Consider the following 15943-nt stretch of genomic DNA (forward strand, 5'->3'; position numbering starts at 1 on the left):
GTTCAATTTGGAGTGTAGTCATAACTGCAAAGTCTCTATTGTGATAATTTAAAAATGACTGGAGTGCCAGAATTACTTTTCATCAGGCATTACAAGAAGCATGGTAACTCTATTACGAAAACCTCAAACATTTGATTTCATTTTGATACCTTAACTGGATACTTAAGAATTGATTGAGCTTCAAGGAAAGTCCCTGTTCTTTTCCAAGTTGGTTATATGAACCTAATGAGCCAAAGAGAGAATAGTGCATGCTGGCAGGGTAGCCAGGCTGTGTGCCAGCCATACATGATGTCTTCTGAACGGCATCTGGATTCTGAGCAACTTGGAAGTTTCTTTCCTGCCTCCCTGCTTTTAACAAACTGTTACTGAACTCATTCACTTCATTTACAAGTAACTGTTCTCGAATTGTTCAGGTCTTGCGTCCGTTTGGTTTTGTGATGATTCTCTGTAGCGATGACTGGATGAATTCATTATGAGAAGCACTGCTATTTAATTCCTTTCCTGAATGGCTTAGTCTTTAAAACCTGCAAATATTTCTTTTTTATTACATGAAGAATTGAGGATATTTATATCATGTGTGTTTGCTTTGCTCTATTCTATTTTATTTTTTGTGTGTGGCTGCATTTTTAAAATTGGCTTAAGCTGCTCAGCAACAAGAGATTGGATGCTTAAGTGAGGTTTTACTGGTCAGAAGTTTTAACCTAATTTTGGTGATGAACATGAAGACAAACAGAAGAAATAGAAATAAGCAATGCTGCTGACAGGTGGGCATCAGGGAAGAGCGCAGTGATTAAAATACAGAAATGTCTTTTAGATATTTAACAGTAAAATATCGAGAGATACTGAACTCCTCTAATTGTGATCTGTTCTTGGGGAAAAACTGGTTCTCAGCATCTCAGGAATTTTTCCCCTCACGTGATTCCTTTGATTCTTGGGGAAATATGACAGAATTTCCAGGGGAGAAAATGCTTTCAGTAACCAATTGATTTTGATGATTTTTCTTTACATTTAGAAGTCTTTCTGCAGGACATGATCAGCCATTGCTTCATTCCAAAACCACAGCAATGGGGTCTGTTTTCACCTGTTCAAAGGGAATGTATGGGCTTGAAACAGAACTTTATGATCCTTGAGGTCCCTTCCAACCCAACCCAACTGGTGATTCTCTGTTATAGATTCACCAATCTATATTCAATCTATATCTATATAGGGATGTGTGCATGCTGAAGGAGACAAGCTATTTAGGGAATACTAATCTTAAAGATACATTGTAATCATCCTTATTAGAAGTGCTGTAAACTGAAGTTTAGGTGATTATTAGGATCTTTTTATCTCAAGTTGTTGATGGCATTTTGGGCACTTCTAAATGCATTTGGAAGCTTCCTTCCATGCTTCCTTTTTAGTGTTTTTGTGTCATCGACCGTAGCAGAGAAATGAATGCATGAACTCCCAAACTGAGCTTCTATCAGAAAGATTTGAGGTGTTTTTTGTTTTTAACCAAAAGCAAAAATCATTGTTAACCTTACTAAGCAACCCCAGCTATTTAAATGCTGTTGTTACTGTGTTAGTGCTTGCTTCTGCTTACATTGACCCATATTTCAGCATCATCTGGCAGTGTTCATTGAGTAGGTCTTTGGGGTTCAGTTTTGAGTCTAAGCAGGATGTCTCCTTTTGTTCTCTTGGTTATACAAGGTATGTGGTTCTCTTTGTGATTACACTGCTGACTTGTATGCCCTTCTGTCACTTGATGGCTTTTCCTCCAGTGTTATCCAGTTCTGCACAGTGAGGTCGTTTGATACCTGGATGGGACCTTAGGCAGTGTTAAGGGTTTGAGATGTGTGGTGGTTTGTTGGTTTTGGTTGCTTGCTTGCGTTTGTGTTTTGCTTTTTTAAATTCATACCTGTTTATTTTACTTTTGCTTTCATGATCACAGCTAATTCCATGGCTTGTCCAATTAGGGTGATTTCTCTGGGGTATCGTTATGTGTGCGCAGATCTAACATCATTGAATGACACATTGTTGAGATTCCTGATACCAGGTCTTTAAGACTTAGGTTTTCAACAGAGAAATTATAGATGAAAGTAAAGCTGTAACACACCGCAACCCATTTTTACTGGAATGTTTGCATTTTTTGTTCTGACTCATTGGCTTGAATATAAAATTATTCAGAAAATGCATAAGCAGGTGCGTTTTGTTCAACTGTTTTGGAATCTTGTTTATGAGGAATTGTACAGGGATTCCTGGAGCCTCCAGAGCTGCTGTGGTTATTCATACAGCCAGCTACTGTTACAGTTACACACGTGTTACACATATAAGCGCTGCTGTAACACCTTATAAATATGCCCACTCTAACTGTTGTAAAAACTAAAAACCCTCTACTGTAGTTCATTATCGTTGGCATTTGTAGCACGTTTCTCATTCAAGCCAGTTACATGCGTGGATACCTGCTACTTCTGGAAATGAGCCCAAGAGCTTAAGATTTGAATGTTCTTAGGCAGTCCTTAATTCTTAGTGGTTTTGGTCTTTTCCTATGAGGAAGTAGAAATTGGTGTGGATTTAAAGAATAGAATGTGATAGAAACTTTTAAAGTATATTTGTAAATACCTGTTTTCAAGCCAGTTTGTGATACAGCAAATACTGCATTACAATCGTGTACTCTGTTGGAAGCTTACTGCTTCTCTCTGCATTGCCTTGGGATACATTGTGTGTAACAGTATTTCACTGATCTTTATTTGTGCAGTATTAGAATCAGTGCTCTGTGATATATATTCTACTTGTAAGCATAGCTGTTATGGAACGTAACAGGTTCATCTGTTTTTGCCTGCAGATTTTTCTTCTTTTTGAAGAAAGCAAACAAACCAACCAACCAAAACGCCAACAAGGCAGCAAAAGAACCCCCACCAGCTCAGTGTTGTGCAGGATAAAGGCTTTGTAAGCCCTTGGTCATGCAGCAGGAAGGTCTAAACACATCTGTTATGTGTACTTGCTATACACAGCACTGGCTGCTGTTTGTGACTTAATTCTTTTCACTCCTTTCTGGGGGAAGTTGACTTTTTGCCTGACCCTCAAAAGTAAAAATCCTACTGAAGTTGAAGAAGTTAAATCCAAGATTTAGGAAAATATTAAGTAGCTGTTCTATTATAAACCATGCTCTTGGCCTGGTGTTCTGAAATGGGCTGGGTCTGTTGCTACTCACACAGGCAGTACTTGAGGCACTGCTGGGCTGCAGTATCTGGAGCGTTGCTCTTCCTGCCATCCCACAGCAACCCAGCTTTGGGACCTGATGCCTGGGTATGTCTTAGAATGACTGGTGTTTAGCTGTTCAGAGGCCTCTTTGGGGGAGGAATAAGTTGTGTCTTGATGGATTTACTTTGTTTTTAAGTGAAAATCTCACCCATAACTATAAGATGTGAAGAGAAAGGAAGATTTGGTCTTCTGTAGTAACCTAAACCCATATCAAGTTTAGTAACCTAAACCCAGTCTGGTTAGAATGCCTGTTCAGCAAAACACAACAGCGTGTGTTCTAATACAGTGGCTCATGGATCATCCCTAAGAAATAACTGTGCTTGTGTTACAGCAGGGCTCGTTGAGAAGTGATTAGATGAGGACTCTTTAAATCACAGTTGTATTAATCTTTCAAAAATAAGTCTTTCATATGCAGTTAACTTGGTGAGAAAAGCTGTGGTTTCTCCTTGAGCACATACTCCCACATAGTGCCTCTGAGCAGCCCTAAAGCAGCCTTATGGCTCCCCAGCTCTATCAGCTGAGATCAGTCTGTGAAGCACTGCTGCCCCTTGGTCGTTTGCTGATGCTGAAACCATTCCAGCTGTGTTCCTTTTACAGTCACTGTCAGTGTGAGAGCATCCAGCAGGAGCTCCTGGAATAGGTCTGGCTGGTGTAAGGCGGGTTCTACTGGTGCACTGCCTCTAAAGGACATACTCTTTTTTTTCCTCCCCGATTACTTGATGTTTCTCTTGTTAATTATGAGGCGATTGCTCTGTTCTGTATTTCTGTCTCAGTGACTCCTTGACACTGGGTACAGTCGATGTGCCTGGACAGTGCGCTTGTATTCTTGTGTTTTAATGATAGGAACTGGAGCTCAGCAGCTCCTCATAGGCACTGAATGCACAAACGGTGCAGGTCCCAGGGCAGCCTCCTTCAGCTGTGTTGGCACAAATCCTGTTGGAAAGCGTTTCTTCTCAACAAGGGGCATTATCAGAACGTTTTCTTTCAGTGTTCTGTCTTTGTGCTGGTGCCTGTGGTCGTGTTTGCGAATTTAAACATGTCTGTTTCATGATGTGAAGTATCTTTTTCAAGACATCTGACTTAGCCAGGCTTTTTGGTGCCTGTCTTTTGTGCTGTCCTGCTGAAATTGGCAATAGAGTTAGCACGTTTTCTTTAGCCTCTTGTGAGGATTCAAGGCGATCTTTGAAATATGTATTGTATTGCCTTTTTGTGGCTTTCTAAATGGCATCTAACACTTAGTTACAGTGTGTCTCACGCAGTCACCCAAGGAACATAATGGAATGACTTCTTTGTTATCACTATTAATGTATTCTTACAAAGGTTTATATAATGCAAAACAGAGACAGAAAATCAAGCACTAGGCTGCTTCTTCTCCCCGAGAGTCAGGGTTTGTTAGCAGCCATCTCTGTGCTGATGTAATTGCCCTGTTCTTGATGCTGGGGCTACTGAGACACTTCATGTCCTTTGTGCTGCAGGACATTGCATGATGGTGCACTCACTGCATGTCTCCAAGCGTAGGTGTGCACTGTGTTATGTGAAATCAGGTGATTATTTGTGATCTTTGCCACACAACTTAATTCCGAGGTTCAAGAGAGCAAACATAACACGCTGTGAAATGATTTCCTCAGTCATAATATGGCCTTGTCACACATTAGGACTTCGTAATGGCAGCTTCTGTTGAATTTTTGTCTTCCTTTTTTGCCATGTTACATGATACGCAAGTAATGTGATTTCTCTGTAGCAAAGGCCTCACTACCTGTTCTTTTCTGCATTTACTTTAATGGGAATACTTTTAACTCAGAGCCTACTCAACAAACCTAGGCTTTCAACAGATGCAGCATTTGCATGTTCTCTAGCTCTTGGGAACGGGTGTGATTAAATTCCTTTTGCTTGATTTCAACCTAGGGTAACTTCTAATTAGCAAACAACACATAGAACGGCCTTTCAGGTTGGTGGGATTATAAGCAGGAGTTTGTCATTGACAGAAGCTCAGTGTACAGTATTTTATACCCAGATTGATTGGTTTTGATACGTGCAGTTCTTCACTGCCTGCACATTGTGGGATCATCAGCTCAGTGTCTTGAGAACCTTGAAGTCACAGCAGCACATGCTGTAGTCTCTTACACTGTCAGCTGTTCTGCTGCAGTCCAATGTGCAGCATTCTCATGTTCTACTTGGAGCAGCTGGGAAAGAGCTGACTGTAGTGGCTGGTTACTTTACTGTACCAGCAGCTTATAATGTGGTTTTCTGCTTTTTCACAAAAATCCAAGGTGAATTCTTCCACTGATAAGAGCTGCATTTGGAATTTATCTAATAATGAGGGATGTTTTTAGGTCTCTTCTGTTCTGTGACCAGCACAGCTTCTGACCTGGAGAAAGCTTGTGCTTATCTACTGCTGTCTGTGCAGCTTCTTGTTACACGTCTTCTGAGGAATGCAAGCTGAGTTTTCATCTTCTGAATTCTTGCATACGCATTAATTCATCATGGGCAGCTGTCAGGAATGCCTGAGCCAGTCCTGGTCCATTGGACCGTTTCCTTCAATGCTCTCTTAAACTTTTCACAGAAGCCATTGTGAATAGAAGTACATCTGCAGGGCTCTAAGCTGCCTCTGAAAGGTTTTTTTCAGACTCAGTTTACAGGAAAATATTTTATTTTTTTCCAGGAAGTAACACTTTTTATACAGTCTACTTCTTGAGGGATCTTAAAGATGAAATCAACTTGTTGTCTGTTGCAGCTTTCCCCTTATTTTCCATTATGAGAACCTCCTACAAGTAGTGAGGATCTGCCCCGTCTTTTCTCATCTACTTCTGGTTTTTTTTTTTCCCATTTCTTTACCATCCAAATATCTCAGAGTCAATTTTGGAAATGAATAAGTTTCTGGAAGAGCTTTCTTGCAGTGCACAGTGGTTCATACTTGTCTACCTGAACGTTATATTTAGTTATTAATTGTTAAATCAATTTAACTTTGTTGCCAAGAGAAGCCAGGAGTGCTGTACCACAGAGTTTTTTGTTCTGTCAGTTTACATGGCCCAGGCTTTATTTTTCTTTTTAAATTCACTATAAGCCTTCACCTCTGATATTTCCTTAAAATAAACTGTGTGGTGGAGGCTAATGCCCCAGTTTGGATACGGCATCTGACAGGAATTTGCCATCCATATAGCAAACATGCAGCTCCAAACTGTTGATTCTACATACCTGAAACATTATGGGAATTCTTTTTCACACTGGAGGTTAGACGGCTTGCTTTGATGGTTTTATGAGTTAGAATCTGGAAGGGAGAGACTGTCTGTTTTTGTGGTATTTCAGTAATTATGGCATTGAGTCCTTCCTACTTTTTGTATAAACTTGTTTCTTGAGCTTGCTTGTCAAAGCAGCGCTATTCTGTTGGCCAGCAATAATGTTCAGGAGAGCAAAAAAAGCTAAGCCAGTAATTTGCTTTAATCATGAGTGGTTTGTGCTGAAATTAAAATGCTCAAAATTCCCTCATCCAGATTTTTTTTTAATTGTTTTCTTCTGCCCTGTCAGAGAATTGGATTTCTTGCCTTGAAATCACTTATCATTCAAAATAGGAATATTGACCAAGTAAGTAGTTATGGTTTGTTATCTGAAAACCTGGTCAAATTTGTATGTAGAATCACAGAGTCATAGAATGGCTTTTGTTGGAAGGGCCCTGTAAGCTCATCAAATTCCACCCTCCCTGCTACAGGCAGGGTCTCCATCTAGACCGGATTGCTCACAGACCCATCCAGTGTGGCTTTGAATGCTTCCATGGAGGGGTCATTCACAGGGTCGCTGGGCAGCCTGTTCCAGTGTCTCACCACACTCACAGTGAATAATTTTTTCCTAATATTTAGCCTAAATCTGCCCTTTTCCAGTTTAAAACCATTTCCCCTCATCCTGTCACTACATGCCCTTATAAAAGGTACCTTCCCAGCTTTACTGTAGGCCCCATCAGGTACTAGAAAGCTACTGTAAGGTCTGCTTGGAGCCTTGTCTTCTCCAGGCTGATTAGCCCCAGCTCTCCCAGTGTGTCCTCACAGAGGAGGTGCTTCAGCCCTCTGATCATCTTTGTGGCCCTCCTCTGGACCTGCTCCAACAACTCCAAGTCCTTCTTGTGCTGGGGACACCAAAACTGGACACAGTACTCCAGGTAGGGGTCTTTTCTAAGCATAGTAGAGGGGCAGAATCACCTCCCTTGACCTGCTGATCACACTTCTCTTGGTGCAACTCAGGGTATGGTTGGCCTTTTGGGCTGCAAGTACACACTGCTGAGTGTCAGTTGACACCCCCAAGTCCTCCTCAGGGCTTCTCTCAAGCCATTCTTCACCCAGCCTGTATCTGTGCTTGGGAATGCCCCAGCCAAGGTGCAGGAACTCGTGCTTGGCCTTGTTGGACTTCATGAGGCTGGCATGGACCCAGCTCTCGAGCTAGTCCAGGTCCCTCTGGATAACATCCCTTCTCTCTAGTATGTCAGCTGCTCCACTCAGCTTGGTGTAATCTGCAAACTTGTGGACGGTGCACTCAATCCCACTGTCTGTGTTGCCTACAAAGATGTTAAAGAACACTAGTCCCTGAGGAACGCCACTCATCACCAGATTGATCATCATTTTACTGTATCTAATTTAATCTGTGTTGTGCGTAGAAATAATCTTAGGGAATCTGTTTTTCTGAGTTTGCTTGAAGAAAAAAGCATGATTTTTTAAGCACACTTTTCTGCTGATTGGGTTTCCCCATTTTGGAAGTATGTTTATCGCCTTACTTTTCTGCATGTTCTACTGGCCATGCAGAACTTAAACTCATTACCTGAGTGTGAACTGGGACCTCGAGTCTTCTTTCTGTGCTACTGAACGTTATACCAGCTTTTATGAAACAAGTAGCTTTATTTTTGCTATTATATACACCACGAGTTTCAAAACAGCTGAAGTACATTGAAGTAGCATTAAAACAAACCTTATGATATGGTCTCTAGTTCTGTTAGGAAGCGATGGTAAATGAACACAGCTAATAGCTGAAGAGAACAGAAGTCCTTAGTGATTCTTTCCATGTGAAGTAAGTAGCTTACTCTGTTTCATGCGCACAGAATGTTTTGTTGAACTGCTTTCTTTCCTGTTTGTCATGAGCTCAATATTTTCCAGCCTAAGGAATAAACTTCCTAATGGGCTTCTCACCACTGGAGAGGAAAAAAAAGAAAGGGAAAAAAAAAGGTGCAAGAGATTAATTTAAAACATACGAAACTCCTGGATTGTCTTCTTACCAATGTATTCATCATAAAAACAGAAAGCTGCTCAGCTTGTGCCATCCCCTATGTTAACTTTCTAGAACTTGAGGGATATATATGACATTTTCTTGTTCCTGCCCATTTTACTCGAATTCCTTCTCCTTTGTTTCTTTGTTTCTGTAAACTCATAGAATTACCCAGGTTGGAAAAGACCTTGAAGATCATCGAGTCCAACCACAGCCTAACCAGTACCCTAACTCTAAGAACCCTCTGCTAAATCATATCCCTGAGCACCATATCCAAACAGCTCTTAAACAGACCAGAGACAGCGACTCAACCTCCTCCCTGGGGATCCTATTCCAGTGCTTAACTACCCTTTCTGTAAACAACTGTTTCCTAACGTCCAACCTAAACCTACCTTGGCACAACTTGAGGCCATTTCCCCTCATCCTGTCATTTGTCACCAGTGAGAAGAGACTTGTCCCACTCTCACTATAAGCACCTTTCAGATACTGGAAGAGAGCAGTAAGGTCTCCCCTCAGCCTCCTTTTCCCCAGACTAAACAGCCCCAGCTTTCTTACTGATGCAGGCAGGTTCTGTTGTACCACAGCAAAAGGATGTTATGTCAGGAATTTGTTTTATTTGCTGCTTTATGGCTGCGGTATTTGCCTTATTTGCAGAAAGTACAGGGCACTGATAGATGTGTGGATAAGTGTTGTAATTGTTGTGAGGATTACACAGAATTTTATGTGGAATAACTGTAATTCATGATATCAGTTTTGTAACACACAAGGTGGGAACTTAAACAGGAAAAAAAAAAAGAAAACTCAATTTTCCAATAGTTCTTCCTATAAAAATTAAAATGGAGGTGTGATGCACTGGCAGCCATGTGTGATTGGAAACCCAGTCAGTGTTCAGAAACAAGTTTTCTGTGTGCTGCCTGGAGGGAGAGAAAGAAGATGTACCAGGGCTCTGTCCTCTATTGCTGCATCCTACAGGATGAGTCACTTTGTTCCCAGAGTGCACGATCAAAGTGTTTGCTCTGAAAGGAAGGACGAGATGGTGCTGGATGATAAGTGAATATTCCATCTAGACTCGCTTCCTCCTTTAATAATGGGTGTTTTTATTGCAAAGAGTAAATATTTAAAAATGAAAAATATATGTATTAAAAAAATAGACAGTAGCCAGATATCTTTTGGATTATGTGTCTAGAGGACTGATTGAAATGTTTTATGTCCTTAATGCTCTGCTGACACACACCACTGGCTTATGCAGTGTGTAGAACTGTTCTTGCTGAGGACAGCTGTGATGTGCTTGTGCAGAACTGGGCTGCAGTGTAGGTAAAGCAAAGTGTGCTGCTTTAGAGCATTTTGGCAACATTTATATAGTGTAGGTATTGCCTTAATCAGTTTTTCTGCTCTGGTGCTTTGGAACCCTCTCAGGAAAGAAGTTCTTATGTTTGTATGGAACTTCCTATGTTCCAGTTTGTGCCCATTGCCCCTTGTCCTGCTGCTGGGCACCACTGCTCCATCTGACTCCTGCCCTTTAGATTTTTATAAGCATTAATAATACTCCCCCCTTGATCTTCTCCAGGCTGAACAGCCCCAGGTCTCTCATCCTTTCCTTATGTGGGAGATATTCCAGGCCCCTCATTGTTTTTGTAGCCCTCTACTGGACTCTCCCCAGTAGTTCCCTGTCTGAGGGGCCCAGAACTGGACACAGAACAGGACGCTCCAGATGTGGCCTTACCAGGGCAGAGTAGAGGAGGAAGACCACTTCCCTCAACCTGATGGCCACGCTCTTTTTGTTGCACCTGAGGATACTGTTGGCTTCTTGGCCACAAGGGCACACTGCTGGCTCATGTCCACCCTGACACCCAGGTCCTTCTCTTTGGAGCTCATTTCCAGCAGGTAAAGCCTGAGCCTGTACTGATGAGTGCAGTTATTCCTCCCCAGGTGTAGGACTCTACTCTGTTGTTGAACCTCCTAAGGTTCTTCTCTGTCCAGCTCTGCAGACTGTCCAGGTCCCTCAGCGCAGCCTTCTGCTGTGTCAGCCACTCTTCCCAACTTCATACCATCAGCAAACTTGCTGCGGGTGAATTCTATCCCTTCATCTGGGCCACTGATGAAAATGTTGAACAAAGCTGAACATAGCATTGATCCCTGCGGAGCACCACACACCTTAAACTTACCTGTTATGACAGGCAGATTAATAAAAATAAAAACCAGTGAACTGCTCTTTCCTGAGGGACTCAATTGGATAACGAGTCCAGCAGCTGTTAATATTCTTCCTCCTGAAGGCATGTGGTCATTTTCCCCCTTCCCACCCTTTTTCTATCTGACTTTGTAGGTGTGCAGAGATGATCAGTCTCAACCGACAACTTGTTTTTACTTCATTTTGAAGCTGTGGGGAGTTTTAAATGAGGTTAGGTCTTCGCCTGAATTTCATTAGGAACAGGTGAGAGATATGTTGAAAAACAGCAGTTTTGTGAATCTCTCTGAAGATGATGTTTTAGACCAGCATACATTAAATAGCATAATTGTCCTGGTAGTCAAAGTGTTTCTTTGATCAGATGAGCAAGGAAGTTGTTTGTATGAATGTGAACGGACATTGAAAGACAGACACTGCTATCTGTAGTATTAATGGTGCTCATTGTAAGAGCTAGTTGGAGATCTGGGGAACTAACATGAATTGTCTTCTTTAGGCCTATTTTACATAAGCTTAATCCAAACTCTGAACTTCTTGCTCTTTGTCCTTATTATTTCAGAGATCAGTGAATCTAATAAATTCTATAAAAATAGCAGTGATGCATTCAACTCTAAGTTGGCCCCAAAATAATCTTTATGGATATGCCTTGTGGTTGGAAAATACTGCTTTCAAGTGTGAGTGGCCTCCATGTCCAGAGACAAGTATGTGTATTTTTCTGAATGCAAAGTGCAGCCATCTCCTGTAGCCGTTGGTTTTAATCAAACTGAATTTTAATTTGGAAAACAGCAGTTTTTGATAGTGGAATGAATTTGTTATTATTCTAAACGATATGTTGTTTGTAGTCTTATGTTGCTATAGTACTGAATGATTTATGTGTCTTAATACAATTGTGTTTATCTTTTATTTTAGGAGAATGACATCTTCCTGGGCTGGGAAAAAGGAGCTTACAAAAAATGGGGAAAGAGTAAGAAAAAGTGTTCAGATCTAACATTAGAGGAAATGAAAAAACAGGCTGCTGTCCAGTGTCTTCGCTCTGCTTCTGATGAAGTAAGTTCAGATCATTTAATAGATTCTTAAGACTTTACACCTACTTTGAGTTAGCCATCACAAGCTACAGATAATCTTATCTGCTCTGCCTTCTTGAAACGCAGTATCCCCAGGAGTTCTGAGTGTTCTTGTTTTCCTTTGGGAAATTATGAAACTTTTGTTCAACATCAGGATTTCACAGAAGATTCTATACTATTTGCAGTGTTACATTTTCTTTCCTTTCTGCAAGCCCTTACCTATTATTGTCATGGACAATTGCAGGGCACCAGTTTGTGTTGAAATTGCCCCAGAGATTTGCATAAGGTTATTTGTTAAAATTCTAAGTTTACTTTGTGGTGGAGCCTGTGTGAGCAGCAAGGAGCAGAATGTTTGGGCACAAGGTCATCTTGCTGCGTGCCTGGTGCAATTTCTGCAATCCAGAATTGCTAAATAAGTAGCAAACATTCGTTTTCAAGATCACATCGTTAAGTGGAAGTGGAGTGGAAGCCTGATGACTGGAGGAGGTGAAGAGAGATGAAGGCAACACAGTTGAAGGAAGGATACCCAGTACAGTAGAAACCGTGTTGCTCAGTAGGAAAGTAGACAAAAGGAGATAGTATAGAATGCAATATTAACATAAAATTCTGTAGCATAGATCAGTGGAAGCTCTTAAGAGAGATTTTTCAGACAACAGAGATCAGAAAGTCTAATTGCAGAACTACAAATGCTTACATTTCTCTCAACAGTAAGAGAAATTCTTCCCCTGCCTTTCAGCCTGGTTATGTTATTGCTCTGTACAACTTCCTGGTCACAGTTTGTAATTGCCCAAGTATTTGTGTGGTATGGTCAGGAAAGGGAATCAGTATTCTGAGATGAACTTATTCTGGGTGGAAGGAATGTAAACCTAAAGCTGTCTGGTCCGATTCATAGGGAGACTTTCCCCAGCAGGAGTGGGGAGGGTATGTGGCTAAAAATAATGAATATTGATGGTATTGATTTGTGTGATTATTGTCACTGATTTCAGAAGCATTCTTGTCATTTACTGTCTTACCAGTTACTATAATGTTCATTGACTAGCTGGGAAGTTTTGTGAACTCCTATTTTCCCGTCTTACAATCTGAACAAAGATGCAGAGTATAATTTGGATGGTAATTTGCTGTGCTCTCGTAGCTGCAGAACATTGAAGTCAGCACTCTGAGTACTGTAAGTGTTAATGTAAATAAGGAAGTATGAAGAAATAGTCTCAAGAAATATTGCCTTTCTGGTGGTATGGCAGACTTTATGTACTCATGAACAACAAAAGCTAATAATCTGCATGCACTGCAGGGATACCAATGATTGACTTTTAGCATTAAGAATGATTCTCTTTACGCATCATTGCAAATGAAAATAAAGGATCATCACTTAGCTAAATCTATACTGAGAAAATGAGTTGAAAAGAGAAAGGAGTGAGATAAATTTATTACTAATCCCTGGCCTGCATTCACTTGAAAGTTTGTATCATCTCAAACAGATGAAGAAGGGAAGAAGCCCTTCAACTGGAGTTTTAAAGGAATGAAAAGATGCGTGGTCTGGAAATCTAGACAAGTAACTTCTTTGAATCCTGCCACCTTGTAAGATTTTACTGTTCAACAAGAAGCCGTAATCTATAAATTGTAGTCTCTGTTTTCTCAGGGCTATTTTGACTTCTGTTGCTTGTCTGGGCAGTTAAGTTTGCTCATTTGTTGCCTTTAACAAAACTGCAGGGTATGCTATTTTTTCTCATATTTTCATACAGAATGGAACCTTTCAGCCTTTCTCAAGGTTTGAACCCTGCTGCTTAATGCTGTTTTGTAGGCACTGCAGATAGATTTGCACTGTACAAGAGAGAAAGGTTTTTGTTTGAACGCAAGTGTGGCGTGAGGGAGGTGATCCTGCTTAGATATGAGTGCAATTAAAAAAGAAAAAAAAAAAACTTGCTTGAAAAGCAGAAACATTTTCTATGTTGGCTGGTGCTGCTGTGTATCACTACGTGCTAATGTGACAGCAGGCTTAGTATTACGACATTGTTTCAGTGCACACGCAATACCATTTCTCTTGAGTCGTGGTGGCCGCTTTGTGCAGTGTTTGTTATTTCATCTCTACAAGAAGATGAAAATGCTTAGCAGTGTGTATGAGAAGTCTCAAGCTATTTAAGGAAGTAACTAACGTTATAATTTTGTTCCATCTGTCACCCTGGGGTGGACTTTGGGATTTTATGTGCATTGAAACTGAGATAATTTGTCTGTTAGATTTAAGCTTCACTCACAATGCTTATTTTGGGTAACGAACTTTAGGAGCAAAAATTGAGGTACCTTAGCATCTGATTGAAATGTTTGATTATTTAAACTAGTAATGTGTTGAAAAATTGCTGCTGATACATCTCTTCCCTTCACAAATAACTGATGGCCTGCAATTTGGGTGTCCATTTAAAGGAGATGCTGTCTGGTGCAGCGTCTGGGAAGAGGAAATCATAAAATAAATGAAGTGAAAATTGGCTTGGTGAAAGTAACCTCTTTTGTTTCACAGTTGAAATAATGTTTTTTGAAAGCTTGTCTTTCATGGGCTTCTGTTTTCATGGTATTCATTCTCAGGGAGCATTTGGCTTAGGAGCTTAGCTTTCTTACTGTTAGAATTCAGTATTGCCTCGTTAAAAACAAAACCAATAAGCACCCAATATATGTTAGTCTGAGACAGAAATCCAGGATTCTGTTTATAACTTTATGGTGCAGAAAACAAGCATTGGAGTTGTGGAATCTGCAGTGTGGTGTTTCTGTCTTTCCAAGTTACAGAGTGTGTGACAAGTCAGGGAGGCTGACTGTGGCATCACTGTGTCTCCCAGTGGCCAATCATGTTGTAGACTAAGTACATTCATTTGTGTTAGAAGACCTGATTTGACAGAAGGATGCAGTGTCTACATCTGTGTGTTCTGAGGTTGGTATTTTCTGCGTGACAAACATCTGGATGTCTCAAGTTGTCATTATTTGTTTCTTTGGCTGCAGATGCCCCTGATGCAATTAGAGGCAGTTAAGTACATCACAGCTCACCACAGAATGAAGACAGAAAGTTGGTGAGAAGGAGTAAGACAAGTATTTGAGTATAGTTATCAATTGTTACTCTAGCTGTAGTTCTGAAGCTTATCTTTTCCAGAATGCGTGGAGTATAAAAAGCAGGTCAAAAAGAAGCAGTGAATTGTTCAAATTCTAAAACACTCTTTAGTTACTGACCTTGCATGCATTTTGTTTTCTTATCCTGCTGAAACAGAGGAGTAATTCTGAATTGTTGGTTTGCAGTTAGCTGGCAAAGTAAGGGTATCTGCTCTGATTAGACATTGGGTTGGGGGGAAAAACACACCAAGAAACTCTTAGGACTAGAGAGTATTTATGGAAAATTCCTTATTTTTAGCAAAGACATCTCAAAAACACTGCCTCAAATGTTAAATAAAAACAGCAGTTTATGATGTTATTTAAAGACTTTTTATTCTGTCTGGTATGCTTAAAAAAAGTCAGTTTGTTCAGGTGTAGTTTCTGAGTTACTTTAATACTTCTGGTCCTTCTAATTCTGACAGGTGGTAAATCAACCTAGATTTGGCAAATGAAACTTAGCGCGTTCTGTCCTGTTACTGCTGTCTTTGATGCCCCAAAGCTTAGGCAAAAAAGATCAATGTAAGATTGCAGAAATCCATCCATGTTGAATTTTTGCAGGGTGGGAACTGTCTTAGTGAGAATGGAAGTCTAGGTTATTTCTTGGAAATTGATGCGTATGACTTTTCAGTCAGTACATTTCATACTCCTAATATTGATATCACTTCTGTTGCATGGCTGTTCATCACGAATCCAAGCCAGTTACCTTTTAACTGACTAGATTTCTGTTAAAGGCTGATTTGCTCAGTAGGGTGAGCAGGTTTCAGCTGTGTTCCCATATCGTACGGCTCTCACTGTTCGCCTGTAGTGTTGCATGTGAAATTCTGCCCCAAGATGGCACTAGAGTTTTAATTCACGTAGTCGATGGCTCTGTTCTTCTAAATGATTTGGGGACACTTTAAGATGTGGGCACGGTGCTGTTTGGGGCATTGGATCTTCTTGCTTTGAATTATGAGAGAGAAATATGACCATTCTGTTGTCTGTATTATCAGCACTTAGAAGACCAAATCATCTGTTAGACAAAGTTATACATGGTTGGGATTTTTTTCTGTTGTTTTTCCCCCTTGTTTGTATTCAAGTCTGAATT

At 40.6% G+C, this 15943-nt stretch overlaps 1 protein-coding gene across 12 annotated transcripts in view; it reads left to right on the plus strand.

Moving 5' to 3' along the window:
• The window catches only part of KIAA0232 (KIAA0232 ortholog), a 52930-nt gene that overhangs the window by 16203 nt on the left and 20784 nt on the right, over window positions 1-15943 (plus strand). For 7 of the 12 annotated variants that reach the window (XM_015862598.3, XM_015862599.3, XM_085547354.1 and 4 more), the window contains exon 3: window positions 11579-11716. The exons of 2 other annotated variants lie outside the window; for them this stretch is intronic. In XM_015862598.3, coding sequence (XP_015718084.2) covers window positions 11579-11716 — 138 coding nt within the window. Of the gene's footprint in view, window positions 1-10810; window positions 10919-11228; window positions 11371-11578; window positions 11717-15943 lie in introns of those variants that run through there. 3 more of the 12 variants (XM_085547353.1, XM_085547352.1, XM_085547356.1) reach the window with 3 other exon arrangements.

Source organism: Coturnix japonica, chromosome 4 (genome assembly GCF_054131305.1).
Source record: "Coturnix japonica strain WE chromosome 4, WE-NBRP24, whole genome shotgun sequence".
Classification (NCBI taxonomy): domain Eukaryota; kingdom Metazoa; phylum Chordata; class Aves; order Galliformes; family Phasianidae; genus Coturnix; species Coturnix japonica.